The 16,536-nt window shown below is 45.5% G+C and overlaps 1 protein-coding gene and 1 long non-coding RNA gene across 2 annotated transcripts in view; one reads left to right on the top strand and one right to left on the bottom strand.

Moving 5' to 3' along the window:
- The window catches only part of atf6b (activating transcription factor 6 beta), a 156,080-nt gene that overhangs the window by 88,198 nt on the left and 51,346 nt on the right, over window positions 1–16,536 (top strand). The window contains exon 9 of the mRNA XM_063047913.1: window positions 16,035–16,126. Coding sequence (XP_062903983.1) covers window positions 16,035–16,126 — 92 coding nt within the window. The remainder of the gene's footprint in view (window positions 1–16,034; window positions 16,127–16,536) is intronic.
- LOC134346515 (uncharacterized) lies at window positions 3,578–9,165 on the bottom strand. The gene is made up of 3 exons (XR_010017940.1): window positions 8,651–9,165; window positions 8,333–8,429; window positions 3,578–3,949 (listed from the first exon to the last, which is right to left on the bottom strand). It is a non-coding gene; the product is annotated as an uncharacterized LOC134346515 (long non-coding RNA).

Here is a 16,536-nt window from a genome sequence, read left to right on the forward strand (position 1 = left end):
AAAATACGACCGCCGCACTTTCCGTTTTGGGGGAGTGTTAGCGAGGAACGAGTGAAAGCTAAGTGATGGGAGGGAGGTGGCAGAGTCTCCCCTGAGGCTACGGAGGTTTTTGAGGATCATTGTGTGCGGGAGGTAGCTTCCTCGTGCAGAGTGTGCATATGAGGGACTGTCAGGGTACCAGGTCACCCATGTGAATGCCTGGGTTTTCCGGGGCCCTCAAGTACCTCCAAGTGTTTCTTCTCGTTGTGAACGCAGATATTGTCGTGGCAAGCAGTCAAACATTCCCTGCTTTATCAGTTGAACTGTCACTTTGACTCCTGGTGGAGGCTGGGGACCTTGTGCTGTTTCGCTTCACTTCCAGAAATAATGATGGGAGTTTTCCCTGTGTGCACTGGGAAAGAGAGGCAACTAGAGGCGCTGCGTGCTAAGGGCGTTAAACCAAGTGAAGAGTTGAAGTGAGAATTCACGGGACGTGTGAATGCCCAATGAGCCCATGGTAATGGACAGAAATGTGCTCATTTTATTTTGGAGTACAGGCCCTCCCAGCGCAATGAGTCCACGCTGCCCAGTCACACCTATTGGACCCATTAACCTACCAGCCTGTGTTTCTTTGCAATGCGGCAGGAAACCAGAACACTCGGTGGAAACTCACAGTCACGACAAGAGCGTACAGACCCACAACTGGAGGCCAGTGTAACGTGTTATGTTCAGCCCCTTTGAACATTTAGTGTTATCCACTCTCTGTCACCATGTCAAGGACAGACAGCTTTCCAATTACATTCACCAAATTGAGCCTCCTCTCCTTTTTCCACATTATGTTCCATGGGCCAAGTCTCTCCCCCCACCCCCCACAACCCATTCCACTTGTCTATTTCTCCTCATATCCTCCTCTCACCACAGTTCTGCCCCGGAATTGCATCATCAGTAAACTTAGAAATATGGTATTTGATGCCGATCCCACCCATAGACACTGGTGAGCACCAGCAGCTGGTCCCTGCAGTCTCCTCTTCGCTTTATGACTGATAACCAAGTCTTAATCCATATTGGTGTTAAGACCATAAGAGATCATAAAACATAGGAGCAGAATTAGGCCATTCAGCTCATCAAGTCTGCTCTGCTATTCCATCATGGCTGATTTATTAACTGTCTCAACACCTTTCTCCTGCCTTTTCCCTGTAACCTTTGACACCCTTACTAACCAAGAACCTATCAAATTCCACTTTGAATATACCCAACGACTTGGCCTCCACAGCCATCTGTGGCAACAATTTCCACATACTTACCACTGTATAGTTAAGAAATGTCTCCTCATCTCCATTGTAAATGTGTATCCCTCTATTCTGAGGCTGTGCCCTCTGGTCCTAGACACCCCCACTATAGGAAACGTCCTCTCCATGTCCACTCTATCTGGGTCATTCAATATTCGATACATTTCAATGAGATCCACCCCGCCCCTTTCCTCTAAACTCCACTAAGTGCAGACCCAGAGCCATCGTGCTTCTCACAAGTTAACCGTTTCATTCCCGGGATTATTCTCTTGAACGTCTTCTGGACCCTCTCCAATGCCAACACATACTTTCTTAAATGAGGGGCCAAAATCTACTCTCAATACTCCAAATACAGTCTAACCAAAGTCTCATAAAGCCTCAGCATTACATATTTGCTTTTATATTCTAGTCCTCTCAAAATGAATGCTAAAATTGCATTTGCTTTCCTTACCACCGACTTGACCTGCAAGTTAACCTTTAAGGAATCCTGCATGAAGACTCACAAGCCCTTTGCACCTCTGTTTTTTTAAAAAAAAATGCCTTTATTTTTTCTACCAAAGTACATGACCATACAATTTGCTACACTATATACCATCTGCTAATTATTTGCCTATTCTCCCAATCTGTCTAAGTCATTTTGCAGACTCCCCTGCTTCTTCAAAATTACCTGCCCCTCCATCTCTCTCATCTGCAAACTTGGCCACAAAGCCATCAGTTCTGTCATCCAAATCATTGACATATAACGTGAAAACACCTACCCCTGTGGAACAAAAGTTTGGGCACCCCGGTCACAATTTCTGTTACTGTGAATAGCTAAGCGAGTAAAAGATGAACTGATTTCCAAAAGGCATAAAGTTAAAGATGACACATTTCTTTAATATTTTAAGCAAGAGAGCTTTTTTATTTCCACCTTTTACAGTCTCAAAATAACAAAAAAGGAAAAGGGCCCGAAGCAAAAGTTTGGGCACCCTGCATAGCAGTACTTAGTAACACCCCCTTTGGCAAGTATCACAGCTTGTAAATGCTTTTTGTAGCCAGCTAAGAGTCTTCCAATTCTAGTTTGGGGGATTTCTGCCCATTCTTCCTTGCAAAAGGCTTCTAGTTCTGTGAGATTCTTGGGCCGTCTTGCACGCACTGCTCTTTTGAGGTCTATCCACAGATTTGCGATGATGTTTAGGTCAAGGGACTGTGAGGACCATGGCAAAACCTTCAGCTTGCGCCTCTTGAGGTAGTCCATTGTGGATTTTTAAGTCATCCACTTTTCATCTTTGGCTTTTTTACAGACGGTGTGATGTTTGCTTCCAGAATTTGCTGGTATTTAATTAAATTCTTTCTTCCCTCTACCAGTGAAATGTTCCCTGTGTCACTGGCTGCAACACAAGCCCAAAGCATGATCGATCCACCCCTGTGCTTAACAGTTGGAGAGGTGTTCTTTTCATGAAGTTCTGCACCCTTTTTTCTCCAAACATACCTTTGCTCATTGCGGCCAAAAAGTTGTATTTTAACTTCATCAGTCCACAGGACTTGTTTCCAAAATGCATCAGGCTTGTTTAGATGTTCCTTTGAACCTTTTGAATAGAACTTTTTGGCCGCAATGAGCAAAGGTACGTTTGGAGAAAAAAAGGGTGCAGAATTACATGAAAAGAACCCCTCTCCAACTGTTAACCACGGGGGTGGATCGATCATGCTTTGGACTTGTGTTGCAGCCAATGGCACGGGGAACATTTCACTGGTAGAGAGAAGAATGAATTCAATTAAATACCAGCAAATTCTGGAAGCAAACATCACACTTGTCTTTAGGAAAGCTGAATGTGAAAACAGGATGGCTCCTACAACAGCATAGTGGTCCTAACCACACCACAAAATCCACAATGGACTACCTCAAGAGGTGCAAGCTGAGGGTTTTGCCATGGCCCTCACAGTCCCCTGACCTAAACATCATCGAGAATCTATGGATAGACCTCAAAAGAGCAGTGCATGCAAGACGGCCCAAGAATCTCACAGAACTAGAAGCCTTTTGCGAGGAAGAATCGGCGAAAATCCCCCAAACAAGAATTGAAAGACTCTTAGCTGGCTACAGAAAGTGTTTACAAGCTGTGATACTTGCCAAAGTGGGTGTTACTAAGTACTGACCATGCAGGGTGCCCAAACGTTTGCTTTGGGCCCTTTTCCTTTTTTGTTATTTTGAAACTGTATTTAGCCTCCTGGTAGGCCTCAGGCTCACTCAGCTCGCTGTCGTCTAGTGGGAGCAGCCTTCAGCCCCGCCAAACTGGGTAATCAAGTTTGTGTGGATGTTGTGTGATGTACCCACCCCGCCAAATAACGGACAATACACCATATGCGATTAAATGATTACACTTTATAGATATTACTGGGACTATGTAATTAATAGAGATAAAATATAAAAGGAAAGTAAAAGGCGCCAAACTTATCAAAGTTCATCCACTTCGTGCACAATTAACAGAGTCCTCTTTCCACCATTCGATCCCCTCCAACCTCCTCGACCCGCCGCCTGGGACCACCCACGGCAGTCGACCAGACGCCCCACACAAGTCTGTCTCCATCTCCTCTCCTCGCCGAAGACCTTGGGACTCGGACTCCAGCTCGGGGTCCGTTCTGCCGCCCAGCTTACTGCATCGCGTCTTCTCTCTCTGTCCCCATCGCACCTTCTGCCCCAAAGCCTGCGAGAAACAATAACTTACAGACACACAAAGAATAAAATCTATCCCAATTGGTTCGTTCGTCCGCTTATCAATAATATAACCCGAACAAGCAGAGAGAGAGAACTCCTTACATTGCAGTTATTACAGAAAAGCCATTTTTATTATAACATAACAAAGAAGCCATTTTGTTAGCCTTTGCAGTAACGTAAAAGAAGAAACCCCTTATATGTAAAAGATGGAAATAAAAAAGTTTTCTTGCTTAAAATATTAAAGAAATGTATCCTCTTTAACTTTATGCCTTTAGGAAATCAGTTCATCTTTTAGTTGCTTAGCTATTCATGGTAACAGAAATTTTGACGAGGGGGTGCCCAAACTTTTGCATGCCACTGTAACTAGTAACCGACAGCCAACTGGAAAAGACTCCCATTACTCCCACTCTCTGCCTCCTGCCTTTCAGCCAGTCCTCTATCTTTCCTGCAACACCATGTCAAGTAACCTCATGTACAGCACCTTGTCAAAGGCCTTCTGAAAGTCCAAATAAACAACATCCAATGACTCTCCTTTGCCTATCCTGCCTGTTATTTCCTCAAAGAATTCCAACAAGTTTGTCAGACAAATCTGAAGGAAGCCTTGCTAATTTTGGCCTATTTTGCCATGTACCTCCAAGTACCCCAAAACCTCCTCCTTAATAATGGACTCCAACATCTTCCCACTGAAGTCAGGCTAAATGGCCTGTAATTTGCTTTCGTCTACCTACCTCCCTTAAGGAGTGGAGTGACATTTGCAATTTTCCAGTCCTCAACAACTATTCCAGAACCTAGTGATTCTTGAAATGCCTCTATAACAACCTCTTTCAAAACCCTGGGGTGTAGTCCATCTGTCCCAGATGACTTATCCACATTTAGACCTTTCAACTTTCTAAGTACCTTCTCCTAAGTAATAGCAATGACACTCACTTCTGCCCTCTGACACTCTCAAATTTCTGGCATACTGCTAGTGCCTTCCACAGTGAAGAGTGATGCAAAATATATATTAAGTTCATCTGCCATTTCTTTGTCACCCATTATTACCTCTTCAGGATTATTTTCCAGCGGTCTGATATCCACCCTCGTCTCTCTTTTACTCTTTATATATCTGAAAAAACTTTTAAATTATTGTCTAGCTTACCTTCATATTTCATTGTTTATCTCCTTATGCCAGTTTGTAAAAGCTTCCCAATCCTTTAACTTTCAACTATGCCCTCTCTTTTGATTTAATGCTGCCTTTTGATTCCTTTGTCAGCCACAGTTGCATCATTCTCCCTTTAGAATGTCTTCATCTTTGGGATACATCTATGCTGCATCTTTCAAATTACCCCCAGAAACTCCAGCCATTGCTGTTCTGTGGTCATCCCTACTAGTGTCACTTTCCAATCAATTTTGGCCAGTTCCTGTCTTGTGCCTCCATAATTCGCTTTACCCCACTGCAATACCCATACTTTGACTTTGGCTTCTCTTACAGACAAGCAGGGTCCCCAGCCTTTTTTGCGCTGCGGGCCGGTTTAATATTGACAATATTCTTGCGGACTGGCCAAGGAGGCGGGGTGGGGAGTGTTCAAGTTCAACAGTGCGTGACAGGGAATGAGGAAAGGTGCAGCTGACTCACTTCGTTTCATATCGCCAAATCATATCGTTTCCTCGTGGCCTGGTGGTTGGGGACCACTGCTGTAGGGTGAATTCTATCATATTATGTTCGGTCTCTCCTGAGGGTTCCTTCAAATTTCTATTCAAATCTAGTTCACTGCACAACACTCAATCTAGACTTGCCTTTCCCCCTGTGAGCTCAACTACAAGCTGCTCTTAAAAAGTCATCTCGTAGGTATTCTACACATTCCCTCTCTTGGGGTCCAGCACTAACCTAATTTTCCTGCATATTGAAATTCCCTATCGTAACATTGCCCTTTTTGTATGCCCTTTCTATCTCCCATTATAATTTGTACCCCACATCCTGGCTATAATATTATCCACAATTCCCTGTGTTTTGCTTCACAATTTTTGGACTTTTTCTGCCGTTTCTCAGCTAAGCTGTGCATCCAGCAGAGTAACAGACCCTTCCGGCCGACTGACCCTGTGCCGCCCAGTTACACCCATCTGATCAATTAACCTATTAACCCGTGCATGTGATCAATTAACCTACTAACCCGTACATCTTTGGAATGTGGGAGAAAACTGGCCTGGTCAAGGGGGAGTACGTATAGACTCCTTACAGACAGCATTGGGAATTGCATCTAACACTGTAAAGCATTGCACTAACCACTAACCACCAGACTCCTTCAGTCAAGTCCCCTTACACTTAAAAGTTCCAAGTACATTTATTAGCGAAGTATGTATACATTATACAACTTTGAGATTTGTCTCCTGACAGGCAGCCACAAAGCAAAGAACCCAACAGAAGCCATTAATAAAAAAAGACCATCAAGCCCCCAGTGTGCAGAGAAAAAAGCAAATCATGCTAACAATAAACATAAGCAAATAGCATTCTGAACTGAAGTCCACAAAGAGAGGCCTGTCCACAGATCCTTAATCTACAGGGGCAGGAATTGACCCCTGGTCACTGTTGCTGTAGTAGTGGTACGCTAACTGCTAAGTAACTACCACTGAGTTGCCCCGTAGGTGCGCTGACTGTGAATTGAACCTGGGCCTCCCACAGTGCACTACCACTGAACGGCCATTGCAAGTACTTGATCACCACAAAGTCAAAGCTGTCTCACTTCCTCTTCACCCTGATAATTCAACTCTTTGGTGGACTGTTGTGGCAGTGTTATGTAGTGATTGTGGATTCAGAAGTCCTGTTCCTCAAGATTTCCAGCATCTGCAGAATCCCTTGTGTCATTCCTGGCTGTTGGAATCTCACCCAGGTGGGCACATTTACTTGGGTTTACATGAAGCTCATTGTAATTGACTAATCGGTCAGCAGAGGGTGTAATGGCTCCTGATCTGCTGTAAATCTGTTTCCAACTGAGTGTCGAGCACTGAGCCTCCCTCCCTCCCCCGCTCCTCTCTAGGTCATTAAAATCCTGGCACCTCGTGATTAAACTCTTCCACTCCTCCTGCCCCAGTCTCCCACTTGGGTTTTCCCAACTATTTGTGATGGAAAAAGTGTACAAACTCCGTGGATTCGGCCACTTAGACCTGGGGAGAAGGTACAAGAGCCTAAAGGCACTCGCTCAATGATTCAAGAACAGTTTCTTCCCCTCTGCCATCTGATTTCTCGACATGCCTATGTTATTGCACCCAATTCCATTTCAGAGTCAGGTTTATGATCACAGGCTTGGATCATGAAATTTGTTGTTTTGTGGCAGCAGTACTTTGCAATACGTAAAAATTACTATAGGTTACAGTAAGAAATATAAAGCTAAACAGTAGCAAAAAGGAACTAATAATGTTAATGGTGGAGGGAAAGAAGTTGTTCCTAAAACACTGAGTGTGCGTGTTCAGGCTCCTGTACCTCCTCCCTGATGGTGGTAATGAGAAGAGGGCCTGTCCCAGGCTGTGAGGGTCCTTAATGATAGATGCTACCTTCCTGAGGTATCAGCTTTTCAAGATGCCCTTGGTGGTGGGGCGGATTCAGGTTGACGTCTTATTTATCACACATATATGGAAACATACAGTGAAATGCACAAAGCATTGTTTGTGTTCACAGCCAACCCAACCCAACCCTCGCATGTGCTTGAGAGTATCCCCTCACCACGTGTTCCGGCAGCAACACGGCTTGCCATCCGTGTTCAGATGACATGCAATGACACAACAGCGCAACAACAGCAAAGCCCGAAGCAGTATACACACACACTCTCACTGTCACCCTCAATCAATCTCTCTCCCCCTCCCCCTCCCTCTCTCCCTCCCTCTCTCCCTCCCTCCCTCTCTCCCTCCCTCCCTCTCTCCCTCTCTCCCTCTCTCCCTCTCTCTCTCTCTCTTTCTCTCTCTCTCTTTCTTTCTTTCTCTCTCTCTTTCTTTCTTTCTCTCTCTCTCTCTTTCTCTCTCTCTCTCTCTCTCTTTCTCTCTCTCTTTCTCTCTCTCTCTCTCTCTCTTTCTTTCTCTCTCTCTCTCTCTCTCTCTCTCTCTTTCTCTCTCTCCCCTCTCTCTCTCTCCATCTCTCTCTCATGGCTGCAGACGGGACTCCATCCCTAGCAGAGGCCACCTCTGGGCCTCTAACTTTCACCGATCACGGCTTTGACCTATGGGCCTCAACTACAGACCTCTGACTTTGGAGACTCCAGCCCCTGTGACTGCTGGATTTACTGGTTACCACACTAACATATCAAGAACAGCAGCTGAGCATTTGTTCCCTGGGTCTCCTCTACTGTCAGTTAACTTTAATATTCGCTTAGGTCCCACTGTTTCACCATAATGTTTGACTCACCTGATGCTCTCAGGTTGTTCCAGACTTCCCTCACCAGACTGCTAGCATCTTCTCAGCATCTCCCTTTCCAAGCCCACGCAGAATCTTGGGTGGTTCTCTAAATAAATTCAAAGTAAGTTCATTATCAAGGCCGGCTGGTGGCGTAGTGTTATCAGCACTGGACTTTGAGGTGAGTGGTCCCCGTGGACACTTTCCATCCGTGCTGGGTTGAGCATGGAGCCAGCAGCTCAGCCTCATGGAAAAACAGACACATGCTAGGGAAATGGCAAAAAATGCTGCCCAGTGTGCCACAAGGTGTGAAAGGGAGCAATAACTAACATTATCAAAACACGCATAGGTCACCGTAGACTGTCCTGAGCTTCGTCCTGTTGAGCACCGCGATATCACAGCGGTTAGCCTGACGCTATTATGCTCCTCTTGACTCCTCTGTAAGGAGTCTGTACGTCCTCCCCGTAGAATACGTGGGTTCCTCCGGGTGCCCCGATTTCCTCCCCCAGTCGCAAGATGTACCGGGTAGTAGGTTAATTGGCCATTGTAAACTGTGCTGTGATTAGGCAAGGGTTAAATCGGGCGGGGCAGCTCAACGGGCTGGAAGGCATACTCCATTCTGTCTCTTAATAAATACAAAGAAGCACGATAGGATCAGTGTAAAACTAAACACAAAGATTGACAAACAACCAATGTGCAAGGGAAGACAAAACCCTGCAAGTATTTTTAAAATTATAAATAATACTGAGAAACGTGAGTTGTAGAGTTCTTGAAAGTGAGTCTAGGGCTTGTGGAGTCGGTTCAGCGTTGAGGTGAGTAAAGTTATCCAATGCAAGAGACACATTAACAGTAGAACATTTTTAACCTGTGTGTGTGGGTGTGTACATAGCTGAATCAGGTGATCACCTGGAGTTGCCAAGAATGTAGTTATCTTTCAATCTTTAGTGTTTTATGCGAACGACAGTCCATGGAGTGAGGGCACTGGGAGTGCAGAAATGTGCATGGGTGATAGGACTGAATTGTAACCCTGGGAAAAGAGTGATGACATGGCTACTTTATGGAAGATGAGGTGGGGTGGGTACCCCACTGATGAGTGCTAGCACGCCACAGAAAAAGCAGTCAGTGATTAATCCAGCCGGGAATTCCTTTTCCCTCGAAGGCTGGGAGGTTGTGGACTCGGTCTCACAGGGAGAGATTAGAGTGAATGGCAGAATGGCAGAGGTGGCAGGGTTCCCTCCCACGTTCCAAAGAGCTACAGGTCAGGGTCAGTAAATTGTGGGTATGCTGGGCTGCCACGGCCTCAGATTAGAGAGGCGACCCGTTAGAACAGAGAACATTTTTAACCAGAGGGTGGTGAATCTTTGGAATTCATTGCCACCGACAGTTTTGGAGGCCAAGCTCTTGAATATATTCAGCGCAGAGATTGACGGGTTCTTGATTATGCAAGGTGTCAAAGGTTACAGAGGGAAGGCAGGAGAGTGGGGTTGAGAGGGAGGATAAATAAATGACCTCCCCTGGTGCCTCCCGTCCTTCTCATTTTCCCATTTCCCATAAATCAGCCATGATGGAATGCTGGACCAGGCTCAATGGGCCAAATGGCCTGATTCTGCTCCTGTGTCTTGAGGTTTTATGGATACAATAGGGTCTTTTAGGAGTCTCCTGGATAGGTACATTGAGCTTAGAAAACCAGGGCTATGGGTAACCCTAAGTAATTTCTAAAGTACATGTTCAGCACAGCATTGTGGGCCGAAGGGCCTGTACTGTGCTGTAGGTTTTCCATGTTCTAGTCACAGGCTGCCCCAGCACATCCTCAGATTGTTCTGATCCTTAACACAGATGACACATTTCACTCTGACAAATACAGCTAACCCTCTTTAAATGGGAAAGAGGAAGGAATGGATGTATATTTGGGGCTAATAGCATGGGGAAGGCATGAGAGGAGTCAGATTTAGACCAGACACACCAGCATGGAGTTCCAGGGATGAATCGCCTGTCTGCGCTGAGACCATAAGACACAGCAGAAATATGTCACTCTGCCACTGCGTCGACTCTGCAAGTAACTACCAGTGTTAGTAAATCACAGAAGAGAATGCCTGCCAGACAAGGAAAGGTTCATGTGTGCACTCAAATACCGTAGCACCTCCACGCAGTTCCTGCAGGTACCACCGTGCTTGGTGCCAAGCAGGGTAAAACCAGATGCCTGGGTTAGCAGGGTCCAGAAACACACCTGGCACTACCCCCTACCCTCTCTGATAGAACTCTCTCCCGTCGGTCTCTGGAAGAACCAGAATCGGGTTTATTATCACCAGCATGTGTCGTGAAGTTTGTTAACTTAGCAGCAGCAGTTCAATGCGATACATGGTAATACAGAAAGGAAAAAAAAATAAATCAGTTACAAATTCCCTAAAAGTGGCGTCATAGGGTCGTAAAGAGAGCTTTTGGTCCATTGGCCTTTATTAATCAAAGTATTGAGTATAAGAGCTGGAATGTTATGATGAGGTTGTATAAGGCCGAATCTGGAGTATTGTGTTCAGTTTTGGTCACCAAATTACAGGAAGGATATAAATAAGGTTGAAAGAGTGCAGAGAAGGTTTACAAGGATGTTGCCAGGACTTGAGAAACTCAGTTACAGAGCAAGGTTGAATAGGTTAGGACTTTATTCCCTGGAGCGTAGAAGAATGAGGGGAGATTTGATAGAGGTATATAAAATTATGATGGGTATAGATAGAGTGAATGCAAGCAGGCTTTTTCCACTGAGGCAAGGGGAGAAAGAAACCAGAGGACATGGGTTAAGGGTGAGGGGGGAAAAGTTTAAAGGGAACATTAGGTGGGGCTTCTTCACGCAGAGAGTGGTGGGAGTATGGAATGAGCTGCCAAATGAGGTGGTAAATGCGGGTTCTTTTTTAACATTTAAGAATAAATTGGACAGATACATGGATGGGAGGTGTATGGAGGGATATGGTCCGTGTGCAGGTCAGTGGGACTAGGCAGAAAATGGTTCGGCACAGCCAAGAAGGGCCAAAAGGCCTGTTTCTGTGCTGTAGTTTCTGTGGTTTCTATGTATATACATGTGTATTGAATAGATTAAAAATAGTCCAAAAACAGAAATAACATGTATTAAAAAAAACGTGAAGTAGTGTCCATGGATTCAATGTCCATTTAGGAATTGAATAGCAGAGGGGAAGAAGCTGTTCCTGAATTGCTGAGTGCGTGCCTTCAGGCTTCTGTACCTCCTACTTGATGGTAAGAGTGAGAAAAGGGCATACCCTGGGTGATGGAGGTCCTTAATAATGGACGTCACCTTTCGGAGGCATACGGAGGCTAGTGCCCAAAATGGAGCTGACTAATTTTATAACTTTCTGTGGCTTGTTTGGATCCTGTGCAGTACCCCCCCCCCCCAATCTTTACCCCTCTCCCCAATTGCAGACAGTGATGCAGCCTGTCAGAATGCTCTCCAAGGTACATCTATAGAAGTTTTGAGTGTTTTAGTTGACAAATCAAATCTCTTCAAACTCCGAATGAAATATAGCCGCTGTCTTGCCTTCTTTATAGCTGTATCAATATGTTGGGACCAGGTTAGATCCTCAGAGATCTTGACACCCAGGAACTTGAAACTGCTCACTCTCCCCCCTCTGAGGATTGGTTCATGTTTCCTCATCTTACCTTTCCTGAAGTCCACAATCAGCTCTTTCGTCTTACTGACATTGAGTACAAGGTTGTTGCTGTGACACCACTGCACTAGTTGGTATATCTCACTCCTGTACGCCCTCTCGTCACCATCTGAGATTCTACCAGCAATGGTTGTATTGTCAGCAAATTTATAGATGGTGTTTGAGCTATGCCTAGCCACACGGTCATGGGTATAGAGAGAGTAGACCAGTGGGCTAAGCACACACCCCTGAGGTGCACCAGTGTTGTCAGCAAAGAGCAGATACTCTCACCAATTCACACAAATTGTGGTCTTCTAGTTAGAAAGTCAAGGATCCAATTACATAGGGAGGTACAGAGGCCCAGGTTGTATAATTTATCAATCAGAGTTGTGGTGTTAAACGTTGAGCTATTGTCAATAAACAGCATGCAGAGGTAGGTAACATACATCAAAGTTGCTGGTGAACGCAGCAGGCCAAGCAGCATCTATAGGAAGAGGCGCAGTCAGGTAGGTATTTGTATTGTCCAGGTGATCTAAGGCCTTTTGAAGAGCCATTGAGATTGTGTCTGCTGTAGACCTATTGTGGCGATAGGCAAATTGCAATGGATCCATGTCCTTGCTGAGGCAGGAGTTGATTCCAGCCGTGACCAACCTCTCAAAGCATTTCATCATCGTAGATGTGAGTGCTACTGGGTGATAGTCATTAAGACAGCTCACACTGCTGTTCTTTGGCACTGGTATAATTGTTGCCTTTTTGAAGCAGGTGGGAACTTCCGACCGTAGCAGTCAGAGGCTGAAAATGTCTTTGAATACTCCCACCAGTTGGTTAGCTCAAGTTTTCAGAGCCTTACCAGGTACTCCATCGGGGCCTCCTGCCTTGCGAGGTTCACCCTCCTAAAAGACAGCCTCCGAGACAGAGGTCACAGGGTGCAGCAGGGATCTTCACTGCTGTAGTTACATTCTCCCTTTCAAAGCAAACATAGAAGGTGTTGAGCTCATCTGGTAGTGAAGAATTGCTGCCGTTCATTCTATTGGGTTTTGCTTTGTAGGAGGTAATGTCTTGCAAACCCTGCCAGAGTTGCCGTGCCTCTGATGTCGCCACCAACCTCACTTGGAATTGTGTCTTCACCCTTGAAATAACCCTTTGCAAGTCATACCTGATTTTCCTGTACAGATCTGGGTTACCAGACTTAAATGCCACAGATCTAACCCTCAGGAGGTGAACCTCCTGGTTCATCCACGCAGTTTTAACGAAGTTGGTAACAATAGCAGCATACTTATCCAGGTTCAAAGATGAATCCCTGAATACAGCCCAGTTCACCGATTCAAAGCAGTCCTGTAGGCACTCCTGTGCTTCCCTTGTCCAAACCTTCTTGATCCTCACTGCTGGTGCTGCAGTCTTCAGTCTCTGTCTATACTCAGGGAGTAGAAGTACAGCCAGGTGATCAGACTTTCCAAAGTGTGGGCGCGGTAGACATTCTGGATGGAGGGGTAACATTGGTCCAGTGTGTTATTTCCTCTGGTACTACAGGTGATTGTTCAGTGACTTTTTCAAAGTGGCCTGGTTAAAATCCCCCAAAATGATGGTGAAGGTGTGGCGGGGTGCTGTTTTGTGCATGTTGATCCTATTGCTCAGATCGTTTAGAGCCTGTTTGACGTTGGCCTGAGGTGGAATGTACAGCGCCTATAAAAAGTATTCACCCCCTTGGAAGTTTGCACATTTTTTTGTTTTACAACATTGAATCACAGTGGATTTATTTTGGCGTTTTTTTGACACTGATGAACAGAAAAAGACTCGTCAAAGTGAAAACAGATCTCCACAAAGTGATCTGCATTAATTACAAATATAAAACACAAAATAATTGATTGCCTAAGTGTTCACCCCCTTTAATATGTCACACCAAATCATCACTGGTGCAGCCAATTGGTTTTGGAAGTTACATAATTGGTCAAATGGAGATCACTGTGTGCAGTCAAGGTGTTTCAACTGATCATAGTAAAAATACACCTGTATCTGGAATTGGGACAACAGCGATACATTTGTGTGCCAAGAGGATTTGATCCATGAGGCATACAACTCCACCCCTGCTTTTGAGAGACTCCTGACGGCGTAAGTGAACCCGTCAATCTGATAACAGAACATTTGGAAAGCGGTGAAATCATCGGACAAAGTCAGCATGGATTTGTGAAAGGAAAATCATGTCTGACGAATCTCATAGAATTTTTTGAGGATGTAACTAGTAGAGTGGATAAGGGAGAACCAGTGGATGTGGTATATTTGGATTTTCAAAAGGCTTTTGACAAGGTCCCACACAGGAGATCAGTGTACAAACTTAAAGCACACGGTATTGGGGGTAAGGTATTGATGTGGATAGAGAATTGGTTAGCAGACAGGAAGCAAAAAGTGGGAATAAACGGGACCTTTTCAGAATGGCAGGCAGTGACTAGTGGGGTACCGCAAGGCTCAGTGCTGGAAGCCCAGTTGTTTACAATATATATTAATGACTTGGATGAGGGACTTAAATGCAGCATCTCCAAGTTTGCGGATGACACGAAGCTGGGCGGCAGTGTTAGCTGTGAGGAGGATGCTAAGAGGATGCAGGGTGACTTGGATAGGTTAGGTGAGTGGGCAAATTCATGGCAGATGCAATTTAATGTGGATAAATGTGAGGTTATCCACTTTGGTGGCAAAAACAGGAAAACAGATTATTATCTGAATGGTGGCCAATTAGGAAAAGGGGAGGTGCAACGAGACCTGGGTGTCATTATACACCAGTCATTGAAAGTGGGCATGCAGGTACAGCAGGCGGTGAAAAAGGCGAATGGTATGCTGGCATTCATAGCAAGAGGATTCGAGTACAGGAGCAGGGAGGTACTACTGCAGTTGTACAAGGCCTTGGTGAGACCACACCTGGAATATTGTGTGCAGTTTTGGTCCCCTAATCTGAGGAAAGACATTCTTGCCATAGAGGGAGTACAAAGAAGGTTCACCAGATTGATTCCTGGGATGGCAGGACTTTCGTATGATGAAAGACTGGATCGACTAGGCTTATACTCGTTGGAATTTAGAAGATTGAGGGGGGGATCTTATTGAAACGTATAAAATCCTAAAGGGATTGGACAGGCTAGATGCAGAAGATTGTTCCCGATGTTGGGGAAGTCCAGAACGAGGGGTCACAGTTTGAGGATAAAGGGGAAGCCTTTTAGGACCAAGATTAGGAAAAACTTCTTCACAGAGAGTGGTGAATCTGTGGAATCCTCTGCCACAGGAAATAGTTGAGGCCAGTTCATTGGCTATATTTAAGAGGGAGTTAGATAAGGCCCTTGTGGCTAAAGGGATCAGGGGGTATGGGGGGAGAAGGCTGGTACAGGGTTCTGAGTTGGATGATCAGCCATGATCATACTGAATGGCGGTGCCCAGGCTCGAAGGGCCGAATGGCCTACTCCTGCACCTATTTTCTATGTTTCTATATTTCTATCACTGTGTCCGGTGCGATATGGTACGGTAGAGGGACATGGATTGTGGCCTCTGCTATCTGAAGAGGCTAACAAGCTGCGTCACTGTACTGCATTGTCGCGGACAGGAAGGCTCTAAACGGGTAGACAAAACCAGTGCATCGCTGGCAGCAGCCTACCCACCTTCAAGGACATGAATACTGAAAGGTGCAGGAAAAAGGCCTGTAACCTCATGAAGGATCCCACGTATCCTGCCCATGGACTGTTTGTCCCTCTCCCATCAGGGAGGAGGCTGTGTAGCACCCACGCCAGGACCACCAGACTCAAAAACAGTGACTTTCCCCAAGCAGTAAGGCTGATCAGCACCTCCACCCACTAACCAAATCTTCCACATCCCCAACAATCAGTTTCCTGTCAGTCACTTTATGGACATACTCTCAATCTCTGTATAGTAAGCTATCTATGTATTTATATTTATTGTGTTTTTATTATTCTGGGGTTTTTTTTGTGCTGGGTCCTATCCGGAGTAACAGTGTTTTCCTTTACACGTCTGTACTGGGTGTACCGCAATGGTTGTGTTGACAAATCATTCCATGTCCGATTTTCCAGAATACTGAACTGAAGCTGGGATCGGGTAATCGGAAAGCAGCCTGTGTGATGGCCTTCCTGCTCTTCGTCGCGTTCACCTTTGGACCAGCCAGGTGAGAAAGTCATCATGAAACCCCGGTTTAGTGCAGTCTCTTGTCTAGTGTTTGAGGTTAAAGGCATGGCCGGTCAGTGCCTGCATTTACTCAGCAAGTCGTTTATTCTCCCAGCACCGTGTGTGTGTGTGTGTTGTTCAGTTTTTCCAGCATCTGCAGAATCTTGTGGTTATGATCTGCATTTATTGTCCTGATGTGAGATCACAACCTGAGGCATCAATGGTTTCTTTCCATAAGAACCAGTTGCTTGTGGCAGCAATACATAACTTAAACAGTGCAGGACCTTCAGTCAGCTCCATCTGGGGCACTAGCATACCCACCATCGAGGACAGCTTTGAAAGGCGGCATCCATCTGTAGGGACTCCCGTCCCCCATGGCGTGCCCTCTCCTCGTTGCTTTCGTCGGGGATG

Source organism: Mobula hypostoma, chromosome 5 (assembly GCF_963921235.1).
Source record: "Mobula hypostoma chromosome 5, sMobHyp1.1, whole genome shotgun sequence".
NCBI lineage: Eukaryota > Metazoa > Chordata > Chondrichthyes > Myliobatiformes > Myliobatidae > Mobula > Mobula hypostoma.